This window comes from Drosophila navojoa, chromosome 4 (genome assembly GCF_054131105.1).
Source record: "Drosophila navojoa isolate 15081-1374.11 chromosome 4, UAZ_NAV_1.0, whole genome shotgun sequence".
NCBI classification, from domain to species: Eukaryota; Metazoa; Arthropoda; class Insecta; order Diptera; family Drosophilidae; genus Drosophila; species Drosophila navojoa.
In genome coordinates, this window is record NC_142892.1 from 22,062,708 (window position 1) to 22,090,425 (window position 27,718).

Below are 27,718 nucleotides of genomic sequence, written 5' to 3' on the forward strand. Positions count from 1 at the left end.
ATTGGGGTTGAGCATCAAATGCTCAGTTTTTGTCGCGTTCCCCCTACAAGGGCAACTCAAGTTTTTGGGCCGAAAGAGTGGCTATGATGAATGCAGAGTCCGACACTGACATTCTGCCATTGTGAATTGAGTTCACAATTTGAAATTATAATAAATACATATATATATTTTCATGGAAAAGGGCTTTCTTGCATTTGTAACATTTCTCATTTTAATTGCAAATAAAATATTCTCACAAAATTTTTTTTTTTTAATTTTAGATAACAAGTAAATATTCTATTTTAATATTTAATTTTTCAAGATTTTACTTTATTGTGGGTATCCTATTCACATTTGCTGACAATAGAGTCCAGGGTATTCGTCGAGTGCTGTGCTCTTCTCTCTCCTTGCCTTCATGCATAGTTGTACGAGCTTTGACCGGAATAGCATAAAATAGTGGCAGTTAAAAGTGATTTATGACACTTTTGCTTGGAAAATTGGTTTCAAGAAAAGAGAAACGAAATGTCTGTATGTAACTATTTTCAGCAACTGTAGAAAGAAACTCTTGCTTGTAAGGATTGCAACGAGCTTACGCCGAAAAGTATGTTATAAAAATGAAAGGACATCTTACTCGAGAGCTGCTTCAATGAAGAGCAGCTGCAGAATAAATGCCATTCGGCCAGAGTGCTCGTTGGCTGGTGTTTCAGGGCACATTAACAATTGGCCGGCACTGTGCACCTACGCAGCTTGACTGGCACAAAGAGCGAGCACGTTTTGACCATGCTGTTGTGTGGTAATTGTCTGGTACAAACTGCTAACTGTCAGCTGACAAAGTGATGGACAGACCACAGCAGGGGAGCCCAGCCCAGCCCAGCCCAGCCCAGCCCAGCCCAGCCCAGCCCAGGACAGCCTCGGGCAGCAACGATAGCAGCAGGAACAACAAGCAAATTCATTCCAATTTCGGCTTAACCAGCTTATGAGCTTTGACCATGGTGCAAATCGGTGCTCGCATTCGGATTTTTCGAGTGTGTGGCCAACTGCATCTACTTGCAGCTGCACTGCACTGAAGTACCGCTGCCTAAAATCCCATTTACATTCATGCCGGAGCCATTGTAGTCAATTTCATGCAGCACTTTCCACGTGTACTTGGTTTATGCGCCAGGATGTTGTTCAGCTGTTGTTTGTCTGCCAGATGTGCTGCTCACAGCTTTGTCAACGTGCGAAATCTCTCAAATTTTATTACGCTCGAGTTTCGTGCAGATTTACAGCGACCACAACTGCCACCAGGCCACACTTTGATGGCGCTTAATGTCGGCCCATTACCGGGCGCTGGCATCAGGTCCAGCTGCCCTGCTCAACTTTCCCACTTTCCCACTTTCACATGACAGTTGGCATTCGCATTTTTGCTGCCGACAAGCCAAAACGCAGCTTGTAACGAGCCTCAGAATGGGCCAACCACATAGCCTCGCTCTGGCTTAAGGCTGCCTTACGCCCACACTGCCAGATGAGCCCATACATTTTAACAAGCTGCTAATGTCGGCTTTATAGGGACTTCGCTTCTTGGGCCCTGAATTTGCGTGGCTTGTCAGCTTTAGCTGGGCTTCAAGACAAGCTATGACGCACAGTGGGCAAAGCATATGGAACAAACACGAATTGAGAACTATTTTTGATTGCACTAGGTCAATATAATAATAATAATAAAAATAATACTAAAAAATTTCAATTATTCAAATTTACAGTTGTAATTTATGAAAAGATTAGCATTGTAATATACACTCATATTAATATTCAGAATACGTTTTTTTTGTGTTGGGTAAATCTTTGCAGTTTTCTGTAAGAATAATACAACTTTTCTATCGGAGATGGCGTTAGGTTTCAATGGTCTTAAAATTCAAGGAAATTCTTGGTCAAATAGCTAAACAAAATAGTAAATGAGTATGTCTTTATATTATTCAATGAATTATAAAATATATATATTAAAAACATATATCAAAACATATGTATTTTCAAATATTTTTTTATAAAAGTGTCAACGTAAATAACGAACAAAAATAAAAAATAAATTAATATTAAGGAACTCTTTAAAAAAGAGAAAAAGTAAAAGAACAATTTTTAAATATGAAATTTTGTACTATTTAAATGAATAAAAGTCTCTTTTTTACTATGTAAATATATTTACATATTAATATTGGGATTCAAAAAATTCTCAAGGAATAAAATCTCATTATAGCTGGGCTTGTAGCTGTTTCTGCCAAGTTCTTTTGATAAATTAATCATTAGAAAATGGAAATATTTCACTAGTCCTGTGGCATCAGCTAGTTGCCATGCTAGGCCCCCTCACGCTCAGCCTGTTCCCAACTAATCAATAAGTTTAATGTGCCTAGCAAAAGGCGAGCGACGTCAACAGACCAACTGCTAAGCAGTCAGCATAAAAGACTTCAATCAATCAACTGCCAGAGCAGCAGCAGCGACAGCGGCAGCGGCAGTCGAAGATGGAGCTGCGAAACACGAGCTGACAATCGTTGTGGTATGGGGACAAAAAAAGGGTTCCCTCTGCACATGATCCTGTTGCTCTTAGGCATTAAAACCACATGTGCTTTGACACAAAACATTTTATGCCCCACATATTGGAATGAGAAAGCACCGCAGATGCTGCCAATGCCACTGCTGGTGCTGGTGCTGCTGCTGGTCGTACTTAGGTAGGGTGAAGCGGTGCCTCGGCTACCTCGGCAACGGTTCGGTTCTGTCTTTCTAACAAGCTGCGTCAACAAACTAAACCACTTTGAAATTAACACGTTACATTGACATTGACAGCTTTATGCGTGGCATGCCGAGTGTCGAGTGTCGAGTGTCGAGTGTCGAAAGAGTGCCAGCGAGGAGCAGTCATCGTGCAACGGCGGCTGTCAGTTACAGTTTGAGTTAAAGGCGTTAGCACAATGGGGGCGGCGGCAGGGGGATGCCAAACGATGCGGCAAATATGACGGTGGCTCGTGGTGGCAACGGAATACTGACGGAATGGCGGCCGGAAGACGCACAAAAAAGGCAATTTCCGTTGTGGCATAAACAAGACTAAAGACTGTCTGTACGTGTGTGTGTGTGTGTGTGTGTGTTTGTGGGGGAGCGTTTGAGTGCGACTGTGTGCGTAGTTTTTATGGTCTGGCATTCAGCGAAACGAAAATTACCAATTCAAATGCCAGAAGTCGCGGCAAAAACGCACCACACCTAACCCAACCGCACCCCTCCCCTTCAACGGCCTTGGTCCTGACGCAAAATTAAATTCAGTGTCAATTTGCTTCTTTTTTCCAAGACGTGCATGTAACGACGGATCAAGTGGCCCTGCTAAGCCGAATAATCAGTTGCTAAAAGTGCCCAAGACAAAGCCGAGCCAAATTGTTGTGTGAAAATGTCTGAAGTACTAAAAGCCAAGGCAACACCCAACTCAATTTGCTATTTGTTTTCTCAGTGTTTTTTCTATTTTTTTTTTTCGATTTTTTTTAAGTCGACCCACGATTTTTCAGTGCCTTTTAATTTGTTGTGCGTGCCGAGCCAAACGAATTTATGCCCCAAAATTGGTTGCGGGCAGCAGCCCTTTCGGGCATCGAGCGTCTGGCGCTGAAAAGTGCAAGTGCTGCAAAAGCAAACTGTGCGGAAACATTCAAGAAGTGTACATTTTTCCGCTGCCTGTTTTTTAATGGATTTGCTGAAAACGGGTTGCCCAGCAAGCCAACGAAGAAGTTGGAGGGCTCATGAATTTACTGAATCCGGGCAGCGCCACAGTGAATTGCCTTTAAAATAGTTTATAGTAGAGAATTAAAATCCTTATTTTATTCTGAAAATTATGTCTGCTCTTAAGAGTTCTATAAAGGCAGGTAGCCTTCGTCAATGCCCTATTATTATTCTTAATATGAAACTAATTATAAAACAAAACTAAGACTGTACTAGATTCAGAAGTCAGTAACTCAAAACCAACTGCTCATTTTTTTGTTGTATATTCGCCTAAGCTGGAGTCGAATTGTTTTGGGCTATGTTTGAGGTAACTATTTTGGTATAATGTAAAATTTAGTTTTTCCCAATTAATTTTACAAGTCTCTCACACCAGTGCACATCAAAAGTAACGTAAAGTAACGTCTTCATGATGACTTATGTATATACGTTACTAGTTAAGGTAGGCTGAGATAAGATATTTGTGATTAATGTAGCAGCGATTCGATAATATCCTATGTTCATATGTAGATCAATAAAATTTATGCGACGCATTCACTAAATTCAATATTAATAAGTCTTTATTTTTATATGAGTATATTTTTTTTAAGATTTTAATTTTAAGAATCTGAATACCCATATTTGAAGATTTTAGGACTAGGCAGATGGGCAGGTGAGATCAACCTGATAACAAAGCCAAAATTACGCCTACTCATGGCATTAAGTCTGCTCTTCCTGGTCTCATCTCTTTATACTCATTGTAAATTTTATATTCAAAAGAAAATCCCCTAAATAATAACTACGACAAGTTAGCTACACATGACTGGGCAATTGGCTCAAAATGGTTCTTGATTTATGGCTGGGGACTAGAAGTTAATGATTTGGCAATTTGTGAAACGATTTTATGGGATTGTGTACTTAAATTGCCTTCAAGAACAAAGTATGAAAAAAGAGTTGCAGCTGTGACTGGAGCTAGGCATACTCACAGTTCAAGCTGCCTTTCTGCACTTTGGAAGCGCTCTAAAATTGGATTATATTGCGACAGCTCCTTTGGACCTCAGCGATTTGATAGCTATTCAATTTTGCTTTCTCGCTGTCTCGCTGCCTGCCACTAGGGTCGTAACAAGTACAATAACAACAATTGATTTGTTGTATAAGCAATTTGTTTACACGCAATAAATTTACAAATCAACGATAATGCAATTTATTTGCCTACAGTCGTTACATATACATTCATACATACATATATACGACACTTTTTGCCGGCCATTCGGTCTTTATTATTGCAATCGAACTTCGAGTATTTGTATTATTTGCCATTTTCGTATACAATATTTTACGAGTTGGCTGGCGAAAATGCTTCGCTTTATTGGACAAGTGTGCGAAGATTTACGAGTCAGTGTCAGTCTGTTTTTTTATATTTATGGTTTTCTTTTTGCTATTATATTAAATAGTAATTTTCTTGCATATTATTGCGTAAATTATTACGATTAAAATATTAATCAAAATGGAATATATTAAACAGCTCTGAGATGTGAACTATTTCTTTATTCCACATTCCAGATTCGCAACTCCCTTATTTTGCTCATTAAATTGTACAGCTTGGAATTAAGGCATAAATATTTCAATATAGACCCAAGTACATTATAACTGTCAAATAAAAATCAAATTTTACGGCCTTATACAGCAACTTCAGACACTAATCGCAACCGAAGACACCAACAACAACAGCAACAATAATAAGAAAGTTCAATTTGAGCTTAGTTAAATTTAGCAGCCATAAGCAACGACTTCTTGTGTCGTAAATATTTACGATTTTACATAAAGTTTTATTTTTAAGCTGGGAGCTGATTTCGAAGTTTTCTTTTTCGTTTTTCATTTATCCAAGTTTTGCATTTTTTTTATACATCTTTGCACAGTTAATTGAAGTACGTACTTATGAACTTGGCCAGTTAGCTGAGCAGAAAAATGTTTGGAATTTTCCTAATCTCCACTGTATTGTGTGTTTTTCCCCTTTTCGCTGCTGTTGCTGCTGCTGCTGCTGGCGTTAAGCTGTATCTCATGAGCTACCGATTTGTTGCAGCCCTAAAAGAGCTATAAAGGGCGAATGAAGCACACAGAGAAGCTGCAGAAAAGTGCAGCAACAAACTGCTGCAGAGTATGCTAACATTTTTTCCAAGCACCGCAGCAAGCGGAATCTCTCAGAGACAGCTGTAAATGGAAGTTTTTCTGCTCTCAGTTCTCATTGATATGCGAACCAGGTTGGACTTCTTTTTTGCTGTGTACTGCGCCCAAAAGTCTTCTAACTATAATGCTTAGACAAGAATTATCATTGCCTACTAATTGCCACACGTTTCGCATTACTATTCCTCCGCATATAGGGGAACGTGATTTGCCTGAGAACTTCCATAGACTTGCAGCACTCCCATGCCAGCGGGACACTCGAAAGTTTTGTGTAATGCACTCGAAAGTAAAGCGGAGATTACTATATCGTACAATTATTGGAAAAGTATTATTTGCGGTGCTCACTCGATAGCAATAACTTATTGCTGCATTTGGGTGTGCTTTATGGGCACTTAGTGTAGATTCGTGTTTTACCTCACATGACGTCTGCTTTTTGTCCCAGCCAAGCACATTCTCTCACACACACGTGCCTACTTGACAAGCACACACACACACACACACACACACACGCTCGTACGTAGATGACTGCAATGTGCTGCTGGCAAACATTTTAGCTCTTGGCAGGCTTCAATGCCCATGCTTAATGCTCATTGCCAGACTGTTGACATTTTAATAAAAATTATTTCAGCGCATTCGCCGCATTGCAGAAACGCCTCTAAAAGGCAGCATCATGGGCCAACTGAAGGTTGCAGGAGCACTACGAGGGGTGCACCAGGAAGGGAAGGAGCAGGAGCAGGGAAGGTGCAACTGATGTGGTGCCATTATAACTGCTTCGGAAATTGTGGATACGTAGTTAGGCCAGAATATTTAAAGCATATGAACTTGAAGTGCGTAAATCGGAAAATGCTATCTTCAATACAGAACTGCTATATTATTTTTTGTATGTAATTACTTTTTGCTTTTAATCAGGAGATATTAAATTTCCCGCTAAATGTTAAGCCAAAATGTTAAGCAAGCCAGAGTTAAGCAGCTGAGCTCGCCCGGAGCTCACTCTCAGCTGGAACACAGCTGCCGCGGGCTCTTTTCCTTGCCAGCTTCCATTTATTATCTGATTTGCTTATATATACACACTTTGCGTATAGAATTCCACAATCTGTACCGCTCCACGTTGCGGCTTAAACAGATGGCCAACTTAAATGAAGAGCTGCATTCACATAACTGATTCCTCCACTCCTGCTCTGCACTCATGGCTTTTATATCGCATAAGAGAGGAAATGTTACATGAGTTCGTATTTAAAACTTTATACATTAAATGAATAAAATTAAGCATAAAGTATCATTAGATCATGCAAGCTCTGAAGTCAACTCACACATTCGTTGCTCAACACTTTCAGTTAATTTCTGATGCACAAGGGATTTTCTTGAATTAGCACTTAAGCTGGCTAAATTAAAGACTTTAGCTATTAACATTGCTATATGAGCTTAAGTGTCTACCTATATAAGCTTAAGCTTAAAATATTTAACGGACTTTAGATAAAATGCGACAAAAAATGTTTAAATACGCATTTCAGTATAGTTCATATAAAAATGATATATCGAATGATGTTCACACTTTTTTTGAAACTAAAATTTGTTCATAACCCAATATTCATTGGAATGCTCCACATGTAAATTATACAATAAGATGTAGTCTATTCGTATGCTTGTTTTTGACTTTTAGGTTGCTTTCATTCACTTCGTGCTTCGTGTTGTTCTGACAGCCGTAAGCTGAAAATAATCTTTATTAATGCCCGAGTCCTAAAATGCATGGAACATGAATCAGAACAGCTTTTCCAGCAGCAAAAATGTATGCAACAAAATGTTGCCATAACATTTAGATACTTGACTGGGCTGTCAAGCAAATTACAAGTTTTCAGGCAGCAGTGCAATCTGTAATTTTTTATATTTTTTATTTATCTCTGTGAGTTCTGCACAGAAACTTATTCGAAAGTAATAAAGTTTCATGGCACCAGCCAATTAGCAAACTATTGAGAGCGAGACCGAGACCGAGACCAACTGGAGCCAATGTGAATGCGAATATAAGTCTTCTTTAATGCAAGGGATTTGGCGGGACGTTAACTGTTTTCATTGTTGGCCATTGGTCTAATCTCCCCTCGCTAATCTCCTTATCAGTTGACTAGGCCTCGTTTAAGCACGCTGCGAGCTTTGACTTTATCCCGATCAACATGTCACCAATTTGTTGACAGCTACAGAAGAGAGAAACTGATGCAAAGTGCGGGTAGCAGCATAAGTTTGGCACATTGGTTGTGGCCAAAAGCAAACTATAGATTTATGTACTGCTGCGAGTTGTAGCAAAATTCTTTCCAGCCGAGTAATCTAGAATTGATTGATACAAATTAATGAACAAGTGATAATAATGATATTATTAATTGGAATTAAAATCTTTAACTTTGAGTTCCTTTTCCACTATTCTGCTAACATTGCCATCACTAAATTGTTAACAGAGTTGCACTTAGCTTTTAACAGTTCTGTGCAAATCAAGACAAGAGCTAGTAGAACTAGCTCAACCAAAACCTGATGTATGAGACAACATGATGACAAAATTCATTGGATATGCACTACAAGAATTTTGCGTTCAATAATTTAATAAAAACAAATGGAAAGTCGCATATCCGATATTTATTTCCATTAATTGAAATGACTCTGTTTTATTGTTGTTGTACACAAAATTGAATCAGTATTTGCTTGTTTAGCCATAACAAGAACCTTTGATTTGAAAACAATTGTGCTGCAGGCATTTCGTTGAGTCGCTTCGATGGCATTTGGAGACACCTTAAATTAAATAAATATTCTTATCATTTGATCTTCATATGTGCAGGAGGAGAAACTGGCGCAAAGTGAATTTACTTTGCTCGGTTTGTTATTGTTGTTGTTGCTAGAGGCGTTGCTTTTATGACGTTTTGATGTTTGCATAAAGTTGCGGTTAATAAAATACTTTTATATTTCACTTAAGTCTGGCACATTATTAAAACTAGTTTTCCTTACAAACACACACACAGCCACACAAATACACACACGCCAAAGGCGAACTAAAGGAGCTTTTAATTTAGCTGGAAAACTTGAAGCAAAGTTTTTATGGCCTTGGGCAGATGTTTGGTTATTAAATGGACGCACATGCAATTTGCTTTATGGCTGACATTAATAAGCATTGTACACACACACGTATACATACATATATACAATTACATTCTTACTGAAAGACAGACATATGCACAGAACTGTGACAATTTTATGGTGCCGGCCTCTGTTCAGCTGTCTCTCTCTCTCTCTTTCGCTATCTCCATCTGCCTTGGAGCAGTACAGGACAGTAGAAAATAAAATTTATGTACTTATTTATGAAGCTGCAACAATGAAAAGTCATGCAACAAACAAATGTTGAGACTGGCAACAGCTTGTGGCAAATACTCTCAGACGGCACTTTCATTTGCACCCTGTTTTAGCTCGAAGTGCGGCAGGCTCCTCAGTTGGCTTAAAGATGTCCCGTATAGTTTGCTTGGGCCATCAGCCAATTACTTTCAGCTCACTTCGGCTGTTTGCCCCACAGGAAGAACTCACGATGATTAAAGTATTTTGTATTATTGTCTCCTAAAAGGCCCTTTGATAATGGGTTTTAATACACTCGCCATTCGGAATGGATTGCACTGTTAGTCTAAATAAATAACGGTGCTGAGGGGTGTTTTAATAGGGTCGTCAGTTAAAGGTCGGGACAGTCCTATGTTAATAGAGTGCAATTGTATTAAAGCAAATCAGGTCTGCGGGAAGAGAAGAGGTCGAAGAGATGAGCTCAAGAGATTGTACTCGATAATCGGTAATGCTAGGAAATGAATTCCATTCACGAGCAGTAATGAAACCCCACTTAAGTCGCTGGGAATGTTCCATCTTTTGTTGAGTATTTGCTTAGTAATCCTTAAAGCTGTTCTCACGCTCGCCCACGGTCGCCCACTCAGGGCCGTCTTAAAGCTCATTGCAGACTAATCAAAGCTAATGCCTTCGGTCACAGCTCATTGCCAAGTGACAATAGAAGCGACCATGCGCCGACAAAGCTATTAATTAAAAGACACAACAAGCAGAGCCAGCAAGCCCATATAAAATACTCGACCGACCAATACCAAAGTGCTCGGATGTAAAAAAATACGACTGGCATCCAGCACAAAAGCAACAAATTAGCAACAGTCGTCCCCACATGGCCACTTCCCAGCCTTATGCACACTGAGAAAAATATTATGAAAACATGTATATGAAAGTTTACAATTACAAATAGGTACGAAGTCTCTTTTCTGCTGCGCTTCAGCAATTTTTAATCAAAATTAGAGTTTTCCTAATGGGAATTGCAAAGAGAGCTTTTAACTTTGTTGTGCTCTTGGTAAATATCATTGTTTTTTTTTTTTTTCAGTGTACCAAAACATCCACTGCAAACTGTTACAAGGTCCCCAAGTCTTTGTTCTGGCCACAGTCATATCTGTAATGTATATATATCTCTACGTATATACATATGTATGTGTATTGGTATATCTTTATATAAATATCTTCTTTCTTACAGTGTATTCAAATTTTACGTTACGAATATTCCCTCAAAACATTGTTGCTTTAATTTAAATATTGATTTTGGCACCACAGCAGGCCCAAATAAATATGTACGACCCTAGCGAGAGGTTCAGATCTGAATGTAACTACTATATATATGGGTTCTGTCTTTGTTTTTGGCCAGCACGCAGCAAGCAAACATATTCAAGACTCTGTTGATTGTTGAAACGCAAACCAGGAACAAAACTTCACGAAAATGCAAAACTTCAAGGAACAGACTAACAAAGGACGAAAGAGAGATAGAGAGAGACGCAGAGAGAGAGAGAGAGGGGAGAAGCAAACCACTAGGCCAATAGACCCAAAACAAAGTTCCTGACTGTTTACACTCGGTCTATTGTGAATAATTTGCAAGCTTTATGAGCATTTCATAGATGCTACGAATGCAAATAGATTCAACACATACTCGGCTTGCCTCTGGGCCTTTGGTATTTCAGTAAATGTCGAATTTCCAATTGCATTTCATACTCTGATTTGAACGCAAAGTGGATTGAGATGTAGCAATGACAAGTTAATTTATAGTGCAAATTGCTAAGATACGATAACATAATCGGCTAACAACGCAATCTTATCGATCTCATTCACATGACATATTTAATGACTCTAAGTGGGCATTATCGTTACTTGTACTACCTTGTTTATGCCAATCAGACATATTTATGGATTTCGACTGGAGCGTGCTCTGCGCATTTCCTTTCAAGAAACCGAAAAAATAGAACTTTCAGTTTTGAGATCATATTCATTTTCTCCAATCGAACTTAAGCGAGTCTTTTTAGAAAACTTTTGAGATTTATGTAAATATGTAATTTCTGTCCCTGATGAGGATAGTAATGAGATCATTTTGAACAATTACTAGATCGATTAGGTATAGATTATGTAACCATATATGGGATAAGCGGCGGCTAGGTTCACAAAGTTGTAATAGAATATGTACAATAATCGGAATTATATTGGTATTATATATCTTTATTCTGATGTTGTCTGACAATGAGTTTTAGGGTCTGGTTAGTATATCCCGTACCTGTACCAGTTATTTAAGTTTATCTAGTATATTTAAATTATCCTATTGCTTATTATTTAGGCTGGGTAATAAAATTTTCTAAAATCAGTAAAGGTAATTTTCAGTTATATAATTTACACCGCTAGCAAAAGGGCAGCTTTAAGTCGGGCATAGTCGACCGCAACACAATTACTAGTGTTTTTTTTTTTAATATTACTAGTTAGTGATAAGATAAAACTCGGCCATAAAGTCCAGCACTGGGCACAAGTAACCTAATTCAATTATGACGGAAATTCTTTTTGAAACTTTGCCTGTTTTTTTTTTCTTTCTTTGTTTTTTATTAAAAAATGAAGCCTAAGACAAATGCATGAAATACTTTTTATATTTTTGCAGTTTACAAACAGAATTACCGTAATTGTAAGCGTAATTAAATGAATTAGACAAGTACGTGTAAGTGCGTTATTTTCAGCACATTAAGTGCTGCTGTAGCTGCCGCTGCTCCACAATGAGGCATGTATGAGAGGGCGCACTGTGGCAGCTCGTTACTGACTGGAATAGTGACTGACTGACACCCGCTCCTCTGAGTGCCTCTCTGTGGGGTTAGCCAACACGAAGACAATCATTTTAATTGAAGTGCCACTTGTGCCGTGTCCGCCGGCTGCGCCAAAATGCTAAGGGCAAGCGGACGCGTCTCCTCAATGTGGCTGTGGCTGGAGCTGGATGCAGGAGGGCGAAGGGGTCAAAACTAGCGCTTAATAAAAACTTTTGTTGGTGCTTTTACTTATTTTTTTTTTTTTTAGAATTTTCTGTCTGTGTGTGAATGAGATAAATGTCTGTAATTTGTTATTGTATTAATTAGAGCAGCGCTTACAAATCTGTTGCCATGTGCTATGAGCGTTAATCTCATATTATTAGCCATTTAGGAAGTTGCTGGTGTTTGTCGGTTTGTTGTAGATAAAATAGATTCGAATGAGAATGGTTGCATTTCCCTCTTAATCAACGTCTTTTGTATAATCATAACACTGCACACATATATATGTATTTGTATATGAAATTACTGATTTATGACGAAATAAATTGAGAATTGATTAAAGAAACACTCTTTAAATCTATATTAAAGTCATACAAAATTGTTGCTTGATTCAGAAATAGAGGCCAGAGTTTTAGATATAAAATTTTACGATGATATATAATAACATCATGAGCATTTGTCATGAATTTGTATGACAAACATAGTATATAGATCAGAAGCTTTTAATAAGTGTAATCTACAATGAATAATCCAATAATAATAGATGTAATATTTTGATAAAGTAGTTCGATAAGAGCGTTTTAGATTGTACAAACTAAAATTGATTATCTGGGTAATATGTATCTTATATTTTCTATGGCTATACATATTTCCTCTTCGTATGCCTTCTGCCTACAATGAGAACGTCAGGATTTTAATTAAATATTTTGCTAATAAATATTAAAAGCCGCCAAATGGGGAATGGCAAAAGTTGCTATGAAAAATGATTGCAATAATATATATGTATCTGTATATGTATCTTATATTTTCTATGGCTATACATATTTCCTCTTCGTATGCCTTCTGCCTACAATGAGAACGTCAGGATTTTAATTAAATATTTTGCTAATAAATATTAAAAGCCGCCAAATGGGGAATGGCAAAAGTTGCTATGAAAAATGATTGCAATAATATATATTCATATTGTATCATTAATGATTTTGTTTGTGTTTAATATAAAAATGAAATGAATCGACAGTTCATTTTAAACAGCTCTCATTTTCGACATTACACAGCTGCATATTACTTTTATTTGCATTTGCACTTCACTTTAAATATTTGTTTATTTTTGCAATCAAAGATGCAATCGAAATACAATAAATCACAAATTAACGGAATTATATGAATAATTTTTTACTAGTTGGCTTAAGCACTTTTAACCGTACTTTAGTACTTTGATTATTGTTCTTCTTGTTTGCAAAATATAGGCAATAATATTTTATGTACAGAATTGAAAAAATAATAGATGATAAAAACTAGTTGATGAATCGAATGTATTAAGAGTCAGCTTTAATTCGATAGCTCTACAGTATTTTAGAATATTGTAAACGTATTCATTATGCAACATGTTTGCTGTGGATTACATTGAATGCAGATGATATTCATTGCTCGAGTGCTCTTGTTGGGGGTCTTTTGCTGCTCCTAGGCAGTGTGTGAGCTTCAAAATATTTCAAAGGAATCGTTTAGCATAAAGGCATAAAGGAATTGTATGCATACGGCATATGGTATGCCACTTTCAAAATGGCGTGTGTTGAATGTAACTACAAAATGGCCGCATTCAGCGCGTGCTAGTTTTCTTCTTTCATGAATATGTTGCATTTAATTTAAGTAAATGTATTGAAGGCATGCGTGGCTATGTGGCTATGTTTGTGTGTGCGAAAGGTCATTGAGCGTGCGTCGTGCTGCATGTTCGCATTTGACGCACGAGCTGCCTTTCACTGTTAATTATACTCGTCGACACTCTCATTATGCATAAATATGGATAAAGGTGAAACATGTTTTTCTTTTCCCCCGCCCCAGCACTCGACCTTTGCGTGTAATGTCCATATCTGTTCCTTTTTTTTCGTTTTTCTGCTGGACCCTTGTACATTCTTGCAGCAGGTATTATATTGCATTTGTGAAATATGAAGCATCTATGTAAAACTGTGGCCTTATAAACTTTTTGCACTCATTAGTTTATTATAAATTGTATGTACAAATGAAATTCAGTAAAATCTAACTTGAATCTACTTTTTAAAATTGCCTGCAAGGGCTCTCTTGTGGCTTCCTTAGAAGCGAATTAACGAGAGGGTATTTGATATTCGACCAGCACGAGATGGGCATTCTTTTATGTTATTTTTATTCAGTAATAATATGAAAATTAATCACCCAGCTGAGTCCAGGCGAGCCAATACTAAAGGGATGAGGGATGAAACAAGTACAGCAAATTTATATGACTTTTTAATGGGCATCTAATTAGCTCATTTTGTTGGCAAATGTTTGCCTTTTCGGCGCATTTTGTTTACCTTTCTGATGGGCTACAGTTGTTGTTGTTTTTCTTGTCTTTTTTTTTTTTTGGTATTTTGTATTTTGTATGTCATTGTTGGCGTTTTTATTGGTATTTACTTTTGCTTATTTGGGCTTTGGCGCATTTTACTACGCGCGCGTAACACGTTGCGCATACGTAATTCAAAGGAGCCTGAAATTGTGCCGTACGTAAATATTGTAAGCCTAATGAAAATTACGCTCCAGCTTCAGCTTCAGCCTCAGCTCGCTTCATCAGCCCCAACCGTGGACTACTGCAGCTGTTTTGTCAATTCAGCCAAAGCGCGAAACAGGGCGAATTCAGCTTTGAATTCACGACTTAAATGCCCAATTGGCCGTGTAGAAAAGTTTTGGCTTTTATTTTATTTTCCCTTTTTTTTGCTTTTTGTTGGTATATTCAGTTTCATTTGGTGAATGGGGCCACTTGAATGCGCAATGAAGCTGCCGCAAAACTCCAATATGTCAAAAAGTACAAAAATAGAATGTGGATGAAAATAAAAGGAAATAGAAGACAAAAAAAACTGCAACTCGAATGTGAATACGAATGCGAATAGGAACTCGAATTTTGCATAAATTCAGAGCGCACTCTACAAGTCCGCACGGTTTTCGGTTGGCGTAGATATCGGTTTAATATTCATAAAAAAAGAACAGAAAAGGGAAATGAGCATGAGCATGAGGCCCTAAATAACCAGCCAGCTCATTGTAGGCTTGAGGTCCCATACCGACACGCCTCCCACTCACTGTCCTCCTGCCTGCCTGCCGCACGCCTGCAAAAGTGTTAATTAAGCGGCACAAAAGCCTCGGATGTCGACTCTTAAAACATCATTAAAATTGTCAACTTTTGTTGAGCCTTCCTTATTGTTGTTGTAGTTGTTGTTGCAGCTGTTGTTGTTGTTGCAGCTGATGCTTAATTATTTTTATAATTTTCAGTCTTTCCTCTTTACACTCTGTGGTGTGGCCATCCCGTTAAGTGGACGCTGCTGCCGCTGCGCTGCGGCGACCACTCGTTAAAATTAATCAATTCATTTAACTTCTTGTTTATGTTGTTGCTTTATCTGATTTACGTGCCATACAACAAATAACTTGTATTGAATATGGCCAGCCAATGGTTGGCAAATAGCGAGACTTTTAGTTGTAAATAGACGTAAATGCTACAAGATCCAGACACAGTATATACATATATACAATATGTAGATACATATGTCTCATCTTAGCGCATTTTGTGGCAGATTTTCATTCATGTATAGCATCGTTTGCTTAGCATAAATTCCCGCACAATTAAGAGTATTTAATAAACGATTTTATCTGGCTGAGGTTCCATTTTTAAATACATTTGTTTTCGAAGAGAGTTATGACAAATTTACAGATCTTGACTTACGCGATATAAGGCACAACAATATGGGTCTAAGAAAGAAGCCTTTTACATATGATATTTCACCTTTGATGTAACGTATAATTTAATTAAATTTTCACTGCTATTCAGCTGGTATAGGTCAGTAAATTACCTTTTCTATTCAAATATAATATACTTCACAATAACTATAATTGTAAATTCATCTAAAATTTAATTAGTTTGAATTGAACACGCTCAGACATTAAATTAATGCATAATTGCTGATTTAAATGCGATTGGTAAAAAGTCATGTTTTACAATCGTAATATTATTTAATTATTAAATTTTTCCGTTCAAATAAGATGTTTCGTTATGATAACAACACAGTTTTTGTACTCGTATATGCATACGTATATATAGCACTTGAATAGCTGAGTGAGCAATATCATTGATAATGTCTGTTGTAGTTTAGAATCAAGCTTGTTAATTAGGGACTGCAAGCTGTAAGAGTAAGTCCCGCCTACAAAGTAATTTTACTTTAAGTATTACCTATTCGACTGGGATATATAAATTGTACATTTTTAAATTTAGGAGAACAAAAACCATACCGAATGCAGCTTATTGCATTTGTAAGAGTAATAAATTCATTTGTATGTATGGAAAATACTACATAGGAATGTCAGAGCCGATGACCGTAGCTAAAGAGGCAAAGTCTACGTCTTGCTTTGGGAATCCCGAATGATTTCTAAGCGTAAATGTAACGATATCGCTTTAGTTTTGTTTCTCAACCCTACAATAATGATCTCATTGTCATGACAGTCAATATATTTTTTTATATATTTGTGTATTACACATTTTTAATTGTTGGGTACTTCCAAGTAGGGGCACTTCGGGGTTTATTATCTATAAGTAAAGCTTAGTTTTTGTGTGTGCTTTACAAATGTTTCAAATAAATTGAGATTAGTTCGAATAGGCTCCAATGACATTTTGTACATGAAATGTCATCAGAAGATTTGAGCTCCAGATAAACAACTCGCGATTAGATTTATGCATTGCCAGCGTGAAATTGGTACTTAAATAAGTATTAAAATATAATACCATTCATATTAAAAATAGAATACAATTTTTTGTTTCGAACTTGCAACAATCGTCAAAGCGTTAGAAATTACTCATACGCAGCGTTTTCCACACGAAATTTGTCTGAATAGAGACAAAAGCGCATACACATATATAGCAAGTCAAATACAGGCATTACCGACTGCAGAATACTTATTCACAGCCCGAACACTGCCAGATAAGTATTCCTATTTGACACGCCCTCAATTGGTGCTTATATAATTTGCTAACTTTCAAGTTTTTAGCTGAAAACTGTATACAACACCTGATTCGTCATGCTTTTGGCTTTTATTTCAACTATTTAGCATTTAAATTACCATGCTTTTTGATATACTATAAAATGCACTTTCCGCTGTGCCACGCGTCTATTGGTTGAATTGTGAAAAGAATTGAACTTCAAGACTCAAGCTTTGACAGCATTGAAATGGTCTGCGTTAATACAGACAAACGGGCGGACAACAGGATTACCAATATACTCATTTGGTGTTTGTGAATGAGCATCAAAATATATATGTATATATCTGTTGGAAACAAACATCGATATTAATAAATGCGTAAATATAATATACACAAATGTAGAACACTCAGAATGGCATATATGTATGATTTTTACAGCTGTCTGCTGTGCGACTGCTGAAGCGGCCTGTGAATAAATTTATGTATACATGGAGTATACGTAAAAATATATGATCTACTTTTGAATAGTCTCTAAGCACGTTTTCTTATCGGATTTGCTATTTGCTTTAAACATTTGTGCACTCGGGTTAAACTCAGACAATTTGTTGCAATTGTATTTTGAACTTAATTAAATATTTATCTAGCAATTATAATGTTTGCTTTCTGGAAAAGAAAATACCCAGTAGACTGATCAGTCTTTCATTATAACATTTACATATTATTTATATTATGAAATTGTTATTAGATATAAAATATTATTATGCCACATTGCAATTTATTATATATTCAATTATTATTGTATTAAAAAAATGTCAATTCACTTTTGGTTTTGTTATTAAAATACTCCCATATTTACCGCATTAATTACTTTTTTCTCAGAATTATGTTCTCATTTGCATTTTTTGTTTTAATACAATTTTATTTTAGTATTTATCAAATTTACGGGAAATACATTTACTGACTTGCTCATATGAAAATCACGCAACGCACAATGTTTGCAATTAGTTTAATGCATCATTTTGTCAGTTCGGCATGCAGCCAAGTTTGGTAAACTCTCTTTGGGAAAGAACAGAGTAACTTTCCTCGCATTGCAACATTATTTTGGACATTGTTATTCTTTTAGTTTTATAAACATAATTTCACCAGTGAAGCAGCCAAATAAAATCAAGCGAGCCAAGTTTTGTGGTCACAGACAAATCGGAGGCGGCGTCGGCGTTGGCGTCGGAATAAGCAAATAAAAAATGATTTTGGCGAAGCAAATGCACGACAAGAAAATTAAAGTTGTGAATGAAACTTGACATTTGATTACAGTTTTGAATTTGTTGCAACCAAGCAAACAACCAGACAGACAGAGATAGTACTGTGAAAAACACATTAATGATGAATATGCGGGGAAAAAATGATAAAAAAAACGTAAAAAATCAGAATCAGAATTCATATAGATTGCGCTAAATTGCAAACGTCAACGCAATGGAAATGAATGTCCGTCCGCCTGGCCGCGCGACTGTCCGCCTGTTTGTCTACACATCTGTGGCACTTGTCGGTGTATTTGTATATTAAAGCACGCGAATGACACTCACACAGCCTCAACGTGGGGACACACACACCTACACAGACGCGCGAGAAAGTTGCGCACTATTTGGTCACACGCGCGCGACTGAGGAAAAGACAGAAAGAGGGCGCCAGAGCCGGAGCAGAACTTAGCAGCCGAACCGCACGTGGCGACTAACAAGCGACAACTGAATTGAAAACTGAGTCCAAAGCGTGCCAAAGCCACATCTGGAAACGTCAGTTCTCCAACGCTGAGTGAGAAGCGCAGCGCAGAGCATAGAGTGAGAAAAAACCGGATTGTCGGATGCCGCCAAATCACAAACGAGCACGAATGTTGTTGCCGGCGAAAGAGCAGAGCACAACAAATGAGCGAAGAGCGGCGCCATCGTAGCGAGTGAGTGCGTCTCATTGAGTGGAAGTTTCTGTTCGCAGGCAACAGGTGTCGCTAGCTGCCTCGGCACTTAACTGTAAAGCACGACAGCAGAGTGCCAGTCTGTGTGTGTGCGTGTGTGTGTGTGTGTGTGTGTGTGTGTGTGTGTCTGTAGCTAAATTGACGACAAATTGTTTGGCTTTGAGTGCGTTGGGGGTTTGATGACTCGGATTAAAGTTTGTTTTGTTTTAGTTGTTGGCGCCTGGCTTAATATTTCATTAACGTCCGCTGCGTATACGTAATATTAGTTGAATGAATTGGCATTTTGTGCGGACAAATTGATCAAATCGCTAAATATTGGCGATTTAACGAGTTGGCGCTCAGCCGAAAATCTTCTATGCATAATCAAAACATGAATTCCAATTTGGACAATCTGAATTCGGCCGTATATCGCTCTAATCATAATACTCAGAAGATTTGCGTTCAATTTGTATATTCTAATCAGAAAAGCTGGCTAAATCGAGCAAATTTATTGCATTGGAAACCTATATGTAAAGTATTTATTTGTTTTAACAGTTCATTTTACTGTACACATTTTCAAGTAGTTTTCATTGAAAATCGACCTCTGCCCGAATCCACTTTTAAGCCAAACTCTGGATTAAACTGTCGTAACCTTCGTCAAGACGAAGACAAAAGAAAATTTAGAATTTCACACCGCCTCAAGGCAAACCCGCAGCATGCCAATTAATCCAATTAGTCCCCGGACAGGGGACAGTGGATAGGGGTCAGACGACAGTCGACAGTAGATGCTGTGGCAAGATAGCCTCGGAGTTAATGCGCCGGACCGAAATCAAGTGCTTTGACCAATTAACAAAACAAATTAAGGAAAAGTGAGAAACTTGCAAAGAAATTTTAATGTTTGTGCTTGAGAGATTCACGAAAAAATATAATCCTGCAAACTTTGTCAGCGCCATTTAGATCAACAATAAGTTAAACAGCATTTATTTTGCTGGCCAAGGCGAAAGAGAAATCGAGTGGGGCCAAGGACACATTTTGCCCATAGGATAATCAATTATGCAGCACACAGCACACACACCACAGCAGCTACGAAAGCCCACAAAGGCCGAGATGCCAGCCCACAGAGGGTGGCAGGAAGCAGGAAGCAGGAAGCAGGCAGCAAGAAGCAAGAAGCAAGAGGCAAGCTTTTAATACTTTAATTGCCAGGAACTTAAATTATGCATAATGAGTATTATGAGAATCATAATTTCGAGTTTATTATGACATTGATTTGTTGTCTGGGCCAAGCGAGTAACCAGATTAGCCAGTCAGCCATAATCGGCTTAATCAAATAAACATATTAGGCAATCGTCATCAATCAACTGATGTGTTGGGTGGGCTTTACAAGCAGGCGTCTAGAACAAATTCATGACACATTAATATATAAATATATATATAAATACATAAAAATATTAGTCTCGTTGGTATTTATAAAATCAGTTATTTGGAAATTGAATAATGGACTTGTACGATATCGAGAGCCGTTTGATGATACTGGACTGCCTCAGAGAGAACTCGGTTAATATGCGCATCGAGCAGATGAACTTGAAGGATCGCATCTCCCAGGCCTTGGTGCGAGCCCGATCCAGTTTGCTGTGCATTCGCCAGCTGAACTTTGAGCTGCAGGAAATGAAGCTGGCTGTGGACAATGCATTGACCACCGACCTTTCGGATTTTGTAGATTCGGGTAACGAAATAGCCAAAGATGCAGTCGAGGAGCGCATGATCGAATTCATAGATGGAATGGCTCAAGGCGTTCCCGATGAGGAAAGCCCATTCGAGTCAAATGAGGATTCGACTGACTAGCAGTAGACAGGTGGTCGGGGCGTAGGCCCAGACCCCGTTTACTTAAAGCAGTCTATTCATTGTTTAAGTTATATTTTTATTGAAATCTTTCTGTTTAATAAGTCCACATTAAAATTACTCCAGCCGCAGCAATTCGAAGCATGAAAACCGCAAGAGCATTTAATTATTTACCGGGGGTAGAGTATAATCGATATTATACAAGTGTGTGAGTGAGCGCATTATAATTGACAGTTTAATTCCCTTAAACCTTATTAGAGTAGATTTTAAAATGCGTTTTCAATTACCCAAATTCTCTACCATTTAATGTTAAGCTTAAAAAAAATTTGTACTCAAGCTAAACTAATATTTGACTCCATTCTTTTTAACTGTCGGAGATCTGTTTGTGTTGTTCAATTACCAATTATATAAAAATGCGAAGCAAACTTAATTTCACCAATATTTTGATGACTATTTTATAATAATTTCAGAGACTCATTCAAAAAATGTTAAAATCAACTTGAATATTATTTAAATTTTTGGGAATGCTTAAATTATGCAATGAATTTTTTGCAACCCCAATAACAACACAAGTTTAGACCAAAAAACATTGTTACTTTTTTACATTGACCCAAATCCTCATCAATTATGCCAGCAGGAAGGCAAGCTGGCAAGCACGCAGGCCCGACTCCTGCTGATTAAGCTGAGCAGAATTGTTGTCGCATAATGAAAAACTCACAAATCTGAGGGAAGCCAGCTTCGCTTGGTTACTTTGCCTAGAGCGCCATAAATCACAGTTCAACAGCACAAATATTTCAAGCACCAAATCCAATGAAGTGCCTGGCCGACTGCAATGGATACCTTAGTTAACTGGATTATGTATGCCAATCAATCAATACTTTTTTCATCGGTGTATAGTGTATACCAAATTAAGTGTAAATATGTGCACAGCCTGAAAAACAGAACTGTAAGCTGTCAAATTTGTGGCCTCAGCATTGGCCTGCTGTTGATTGACGGGATTATGTGCCGTATGCGTAATATTTATTGTAAATAAATTGTGGACAGTTAATGTGTATGCTGAAGGTGTAGTAACAATTTATTCAAATTGATTTTCGTTTTAAATTTCATAAACAAAGTTTCTGAGCTGGTCATGAAATATAGGAATAAAAATATAAATTCGAGGAAGGTCTAAGTGCACAGAAAGATTGTTGAAGATGAGTTGCCTTAAATTTAATAGGATGATGGCATATGAAATTCATTGATTTTCTATATTTGTTTCATGGGAAAAGGAAATATTCGGCTAATAAATAACAAGTGCTTCCCCACTGTCTCCTATATCTGACCTGACGAAATATTTATTGGATAAAGAGAAATGGAAGTCGCTGGGCAATAAGTAAGCCCTCTGTGTAGTTACCTATTGCAGATAACAACTGCAGAAGCTGCATGCGATATTTGACTGCAGCTGATTTTGCCTGCTGCCTGTGTCTGCATTTCTCTGTGGGTGTGTGGGTGTGCGTGTCTGCACTCATGCATATGCTAAGCCGATAATGCACTGACAATGCCGCCATTGAGCAGTCCTTTCAGCCCAAATCGGCTTAAAATCTTTTGACTTCGATTCGCTTAGTCACGGCTTAAGTAGATACTGTCAATTGATGGGCCATTAAATCGATAGTTTTAAGCCTGGAAATTAGTTTTGCAGTTATATTTTCAATGAATTTCGTACCGAGATTCATTTCAAGCAAAATTATGCCAGCAACTGCAAGTGGAAGCTTTAATTGTAACTATTCATTTAAGTCTTATTGGCATCCATTTAATTTGATAGTCTAAATAAACAAGAAGAAATTTAATGCAATATTAACTATCTCATGTACAAACAGAATTTAAGTGAGTTAAGTGTAAAATGAAATTGAAGAAAACGTAATTTCAATTTGTTTTTATTCTTTTGTTAATCAAGTCAGTCTTTGTTCAGCCTTTGGGCAGCTTTGCCCGGCAACAGAGGAGAAAAATATTAAATCATTTTATGAATTTTTTCAGTTGGCTGGAAGACACTTTTATTAAATTTGCTGAGCAATAAATTTTGTTTTAATATTGACCAGCCAATGGAATTAATTGAAAAATTTCTGCAGATGCCAATAAATCGGAAGCATGGGAAGCATTCTCTGCTGTTGGCTTAAACTTTGCTCATTACTCGATTGGCTGTGTGCGAACTATGTTCAGTAGTCAAAAGTCGCACGGATTGTCAGCACAGCTTCTTGAGAACTTTAAGTCAGCCAACAAACTAAACAACTATCAGCTGCACCTGCAACACCACGAACAGGTGTCAACGCAAAGGCGACATCAGCGACAGCCGCAACGCGGCGCATCGCATCGCCTCGCGCCCTTTTTCGCTAATCAAGTGCCTTGCGCTCTGAGGCATGCTTGATATCACCTTTGCCTGAGCAGAACACGTACATGTGCTGTGGCTTACACCACGCTTGGCTTAACTTCGCTTGCACGCGGATTACGCATACGCCGCGTTGCGTAATCGAGATAATCGCAAGGACTGCGAGGCGACCGAGCAACGAATAAGCTCGGTAAGAACTTTTATCGCCTGTTAAATTTACACCTGGAGTTTTATCTATCAATTGTCTATCTATGTTGTTGATAATATTATATTCAAATATTTGGGGATGGCTCTTGAGATCAGGTTGATACGATTCGGATTTAAGAATAGATAGAACCCATTAGAAAGATGCTGGGCTAATCTAATTTTTTAAATAAAAACTAGATTTTTGTTTTGTCTCTTAGTAATTTGTTTCTTTGTTGGTTTTCTCTTTTCATTTGGTTTTGTGGTCAATCGTGCTTCTCTTGAAGCACCCGCTCAAAGAAATATATAGACACACAGACTTCAATTTGTTTGTACCTATACCTTTTGTGTATATACCTAATAAATCGGACCCTCCCGGCTATAGAGTTGTTTTGTTTCATTTTTGGCTTGGAAAGATTTTTTTGTGTTTTGGAATTGCTTTTCATTTTTAACGTTTCGTTGGCAATTTAATTTTTGTGCTTTCCCTTATGGTGCGATGTTTGCGTTGTTTAAATTGTTTTTCTATTTGAGGTCGCCCTCGCTTTAGCCCCCGCTCTATCCCTCGCCCTCTCCGACTCCCTAGGGTTGCCAGCAGACAGTCGCAGAGTCAGTTCCCCAGTCAGGTATCCATTACAGTAGCCGTCCGCAGCGTTTGGGCCTCGCCTTCCTGCACAGTAATCGCCGCTCTGAGCTTTACAAATTTCAGGTTGGCAGATTTTTTATTTCATTTGTATAATTCTCAGAGATAAATGTGGGCAGACAAGAGAGAGAGAGAGCTAGATAGAAGCGAGATATATTTGCAAGGTTTTCTCCTTAAATATTTTAGCCAACTATGTATATTATTTTGCATTCTTTTATATAGGATCCTTTTAAACAAATGTCTGCCCTGCGATATATCAGTTTATCGAACTGTAACTGAAAAGTTAGGCACAGAGAGAAGGCAAATTGAAATTCATATTTGATTTCACTTGAAATGTATTTTGCTTGAGCAAGACTATTTGAGAGAAAAGTATTCAGTTGAGGCAGTATTTGCTGTCAGTTGAGGCCGTATTTGGAGATAGATTAGTTTAGTTACTGAAATAAATTCACATAGTTCACCTTGAAATTATTTTTAAACGACATTCGAAATTGTTTCGTGTGATACACGTCTAAGAAACAGAACAAAATACACACAAAACATTCACATAGAATGATCCAAACCGAAGATCGAGAACTTGATCGGGCGCTGGAACTCTGTCAGCTGATACAGAGCGATCTGCGCACTTGCGTCAACATTGTGCAGCGTTTGGATCAGAAGTACAATGAGCCGGACCGCAAAAAGAGTTCCACCTTGCCGCTGCGGCCCGATGCGATGATGGGAGAGAACACCTCATTGTCGGCAATCAGCCTGGTCCGATCATCGAACACGTCGTTGTCCTCGTTCAGCCTGGACAGTTGCGGCAAGTTGAAGGTGGAGGGCCGCACCTCCCACGAGCTGGACTACATCTTTGTCGATCTCACGAGCAAGGCGATCAGAGTGCGCCGCGACCTTGAGGCGGCCACCGCTCACACTCAGCGCATAACGGACTGCAGCATGCGCCAGGAGCCGATCCAGCATCGGATGCTGCGCGATGCTCGCGGCTCGAAGACCTTCATATGTAAGCACTATAGCAGGGGCAAGCTACTGAAGAGGGGTGGCCCGAAGCGGATGTGGCGGCTGCAGGACTACATCAATATGCCCATGCTCAGCTAGGAAACACTGCAAATGTCCTTTCGACGTTGATAGTTTTTATTGGCATTTTATTTTTTTATTTTTTCTTCTCCTTGACTGTTTTGAGTGTTTTGTCGTCCGTTCAAGACCTCTGTACCAGTGTATTAATCCCCCTTTTTAGCTTTCATTCAAATTTTTGTCACCATTAAATAAGTGAGAACACTGTCCCGAAAATTCGTTTAAGTTGACATTTAAATCTCGAAAAGTTGTCTACTCTCTTCATATCGCATCGCCGTCCTAGCTGACAACATGCGATGCAAAATGCGAGCAGGAGGCATACATATTCGCGACATGTTTCAAGCGTAAGTTTTTCATGTTCTCACAATGATGAACATGATTACGACGCTGATGACAACACAACAACAACATGGAAACAACACGGCAACAACAACAACAACAGCGTTACATGTTTACGGTCGCAAATGGATGCTTGGGCCGAGAGATATGTATGAGGAAAATATGAGAAAGCGCTCCAGCTCCAGTTCCAGCTCTGGCGCAAAAGTTGTGATAATATAAATGCAAAAGTGGCCAAAGGCCCAGGACCTAACTTTTGAACAACATTCCCAAGTTGCCTCATTTTGCATTTGTTTTCTTCTTCTCCTTTTTTTAGCCTGCCTCCCTCCAAAGAAAACAAAAAACTCATGCTCCTTTAAAACTAGCAAAGGCAAAAGGGGAGTCCTGCACTTTGCCGTCCCTAACTGGATGGCCAACTGGCCAACAACGGCGAGGACATTAAACAGAACTTTGCATATTTCAAGTTACATCCATGGAGTTAGTGCAATGAGCTATGTACAAATGCACACATAACGCAGGCCAAGTGCTCTCGACGAGCATGCGCCACTGCAAGATACCCTGCAGTGAATCGCTATCAGGGAAGATGGTGTCTCAGAATTTGTTAAGTTAAAGAAACCATTTCTTGATATATTATGGAATATACCAGATACGTTAAGATTGACTGTAATTCATGTACGATATATGGGATGAGATCTAAAAGTGCTTAAATAGTATTTTATGCATCATGATACCAGGGCTCAAGTTCAGAATGTTGAGTACTTTATATGAACTTGTAATATTAATGTTTTCAATAAAGAAACCCTAATTTCTTAAATGTCATTTAACAAATCTGAAAATTAACCATGGACATCTCATTTAGATTAAATTCAATTAACATGTATGTATATGACATTTTAGGTTAGAAAATCAGTTAGCTTTAGAGTACTATTAAGCTATTCTTGTAATACGCGTACATCTTATATAGTCTTCCCCATGGTACATGAAAAATTTCTAAGTATAAATTTTAACACTAATATGAACAGGTATTACGCAGTCCATGACGCTCTTCTGCATCACTCTATCTTATTTATTTCATGCCTTCGGTTATGGAAAAGCTTTATTTAGCTTTGAGTTTATATATATTTACAAATATAATGAATACGAGTAGTCTAAACAAATGTTCTCAGAAGTTAAATTAAATATATGAAGGCGATTTGCATAATGCGATAATGTTTTAGAGGAGCTCCATATAAGTATTTTGGTGTGAATTATTAGGAATTGATATATAGCCGTATATGTTTTTCATTAAGAGAGAAAGAATATTATTATATATAATCCATAGAAATTGTTTTATCTGCATTTTGCACATTTGTTCCCTTTGTAGATCGAACTTTCAATAGTGCCTAAGTCCAAATGCCGTTGCAAGTCAGCAAATAAATAAAATAAATAAAAACAAAGAAAAGTAAAGTCGAGTGCTGCAAATATGTACTATAATACTCTAAGCTTATCATATTGACAGCTGACACTATAAAATGTTGACTAATGGATAAGTTACTTACTTACTATCGTACTCAAATAATGACTCAGACCTTGACAAGCAAATATCAATTTTCATATTTCTGAGATATTTTTGAGATAAGTCGGCATCTTTCATGATATCTCAGCTTATTTTTGATACATTCAGTTCACACTCGAAGTATTTCTTGGGATCATACAATCTTTTTAGATTTTTAATGGACAAGTATTAAATGTTCCCATATTGGGTCAGCAGTTAGCCACTTGCTGGCAGTGAAAAGGACTTGAAATTGCTGCACTTCTAATGTGCTGAGGGCCATTGAACGTCCGCTTGGTTGGCCAGGCAACAATGGTTAGAGGCGAGGGGAGGGGGCAGAAGTTGCAAAAAGGGCAGCATCTCGAAGCCTAATTCAAAGTCGGAAATGTGCTAAAACCGCCAAATTGTTTTCCACGTTTGGACTGTGTGTGTGTGTGTGTACTGTCAGCATCTGTGGACCTGAATGCTTTGTCGTTGTGCATGGCGCAGAGCTAGCAGCAAAATGTTGGCGTTTGTTCAATACCAACACAGAAATTTGCCTTTGTTTGCCATCAGTGGCCGACGTGTGTAGGGTCGGGTCGAGTCGAGCCAACCTCGGCCCGACTCAGGACTAACCGGGTCCTTTTTGTGGGCCATTTAGGATTTGCCATT

General features: G+C 38.0%; 3 protein-coding genes across 7 annotated transcripts in view; 2 read left to right on the forward strand and 1 right to left on the reverse strand.

Annotated features, from left to right (window-relative positions):
• Positions 1 to 27,718, reverse strand: part of ome (dipeptidyl peptidase 4 omega) — a 79,293-nt gene that overhangs the window by 23,265 nt on the left and 28,310 nt on the right. The window contains exon 1 of one of the 5 annotated variants that reach the window (XM_030391212.2): positions 18,747 to 18,921. The exons of 1 other annotated variant lie outside the window; for it this stretch is intronic. The gene's annotated coding sequence lies outside the window, so the exon portion shown is untranslated. Of the gene's footprint in view, positions 1 to 18,746; positions 18,922 to 27,718 lie in introns of those variants that run through there. 3 more of the 5 variants (XM_018101226.3, XM_089259679.1, XM_089259680.1) reach the window with 3 other exon arrangements.
• Positions 20,555 to 21,097, forward strand: LOC115565773 (uncharacterized). Its single transcript, XM_030391221.2, has one exon. The coding sequence runs from the start codon at positions 20,603 to 20,605 to the stop codon at positions 20,948 to 20,950; it is 348 nt and encodes a 115-aa protein (XP_030247081.1). The 5' UTR covers positions 20,555 to 20,602; the 3' UTR covers positions 20,951 to 21,097.
• Positions 24,524 to 25,402, forward strand: LOC108651495 (uncharacterized). Its single transcript, XM_018101242.3, has one exon. The coding sequence runs from the start codon at positions 24,682 to 24,684 to the stop codon at positions 25,222 to 25,224; it is 543 nt and encodes a 180-aa protein (XP_017956731.1). The 5' UTR covers positions 24,524 to 24,681; the 3' UTR covers positions 25,225 to 25,402.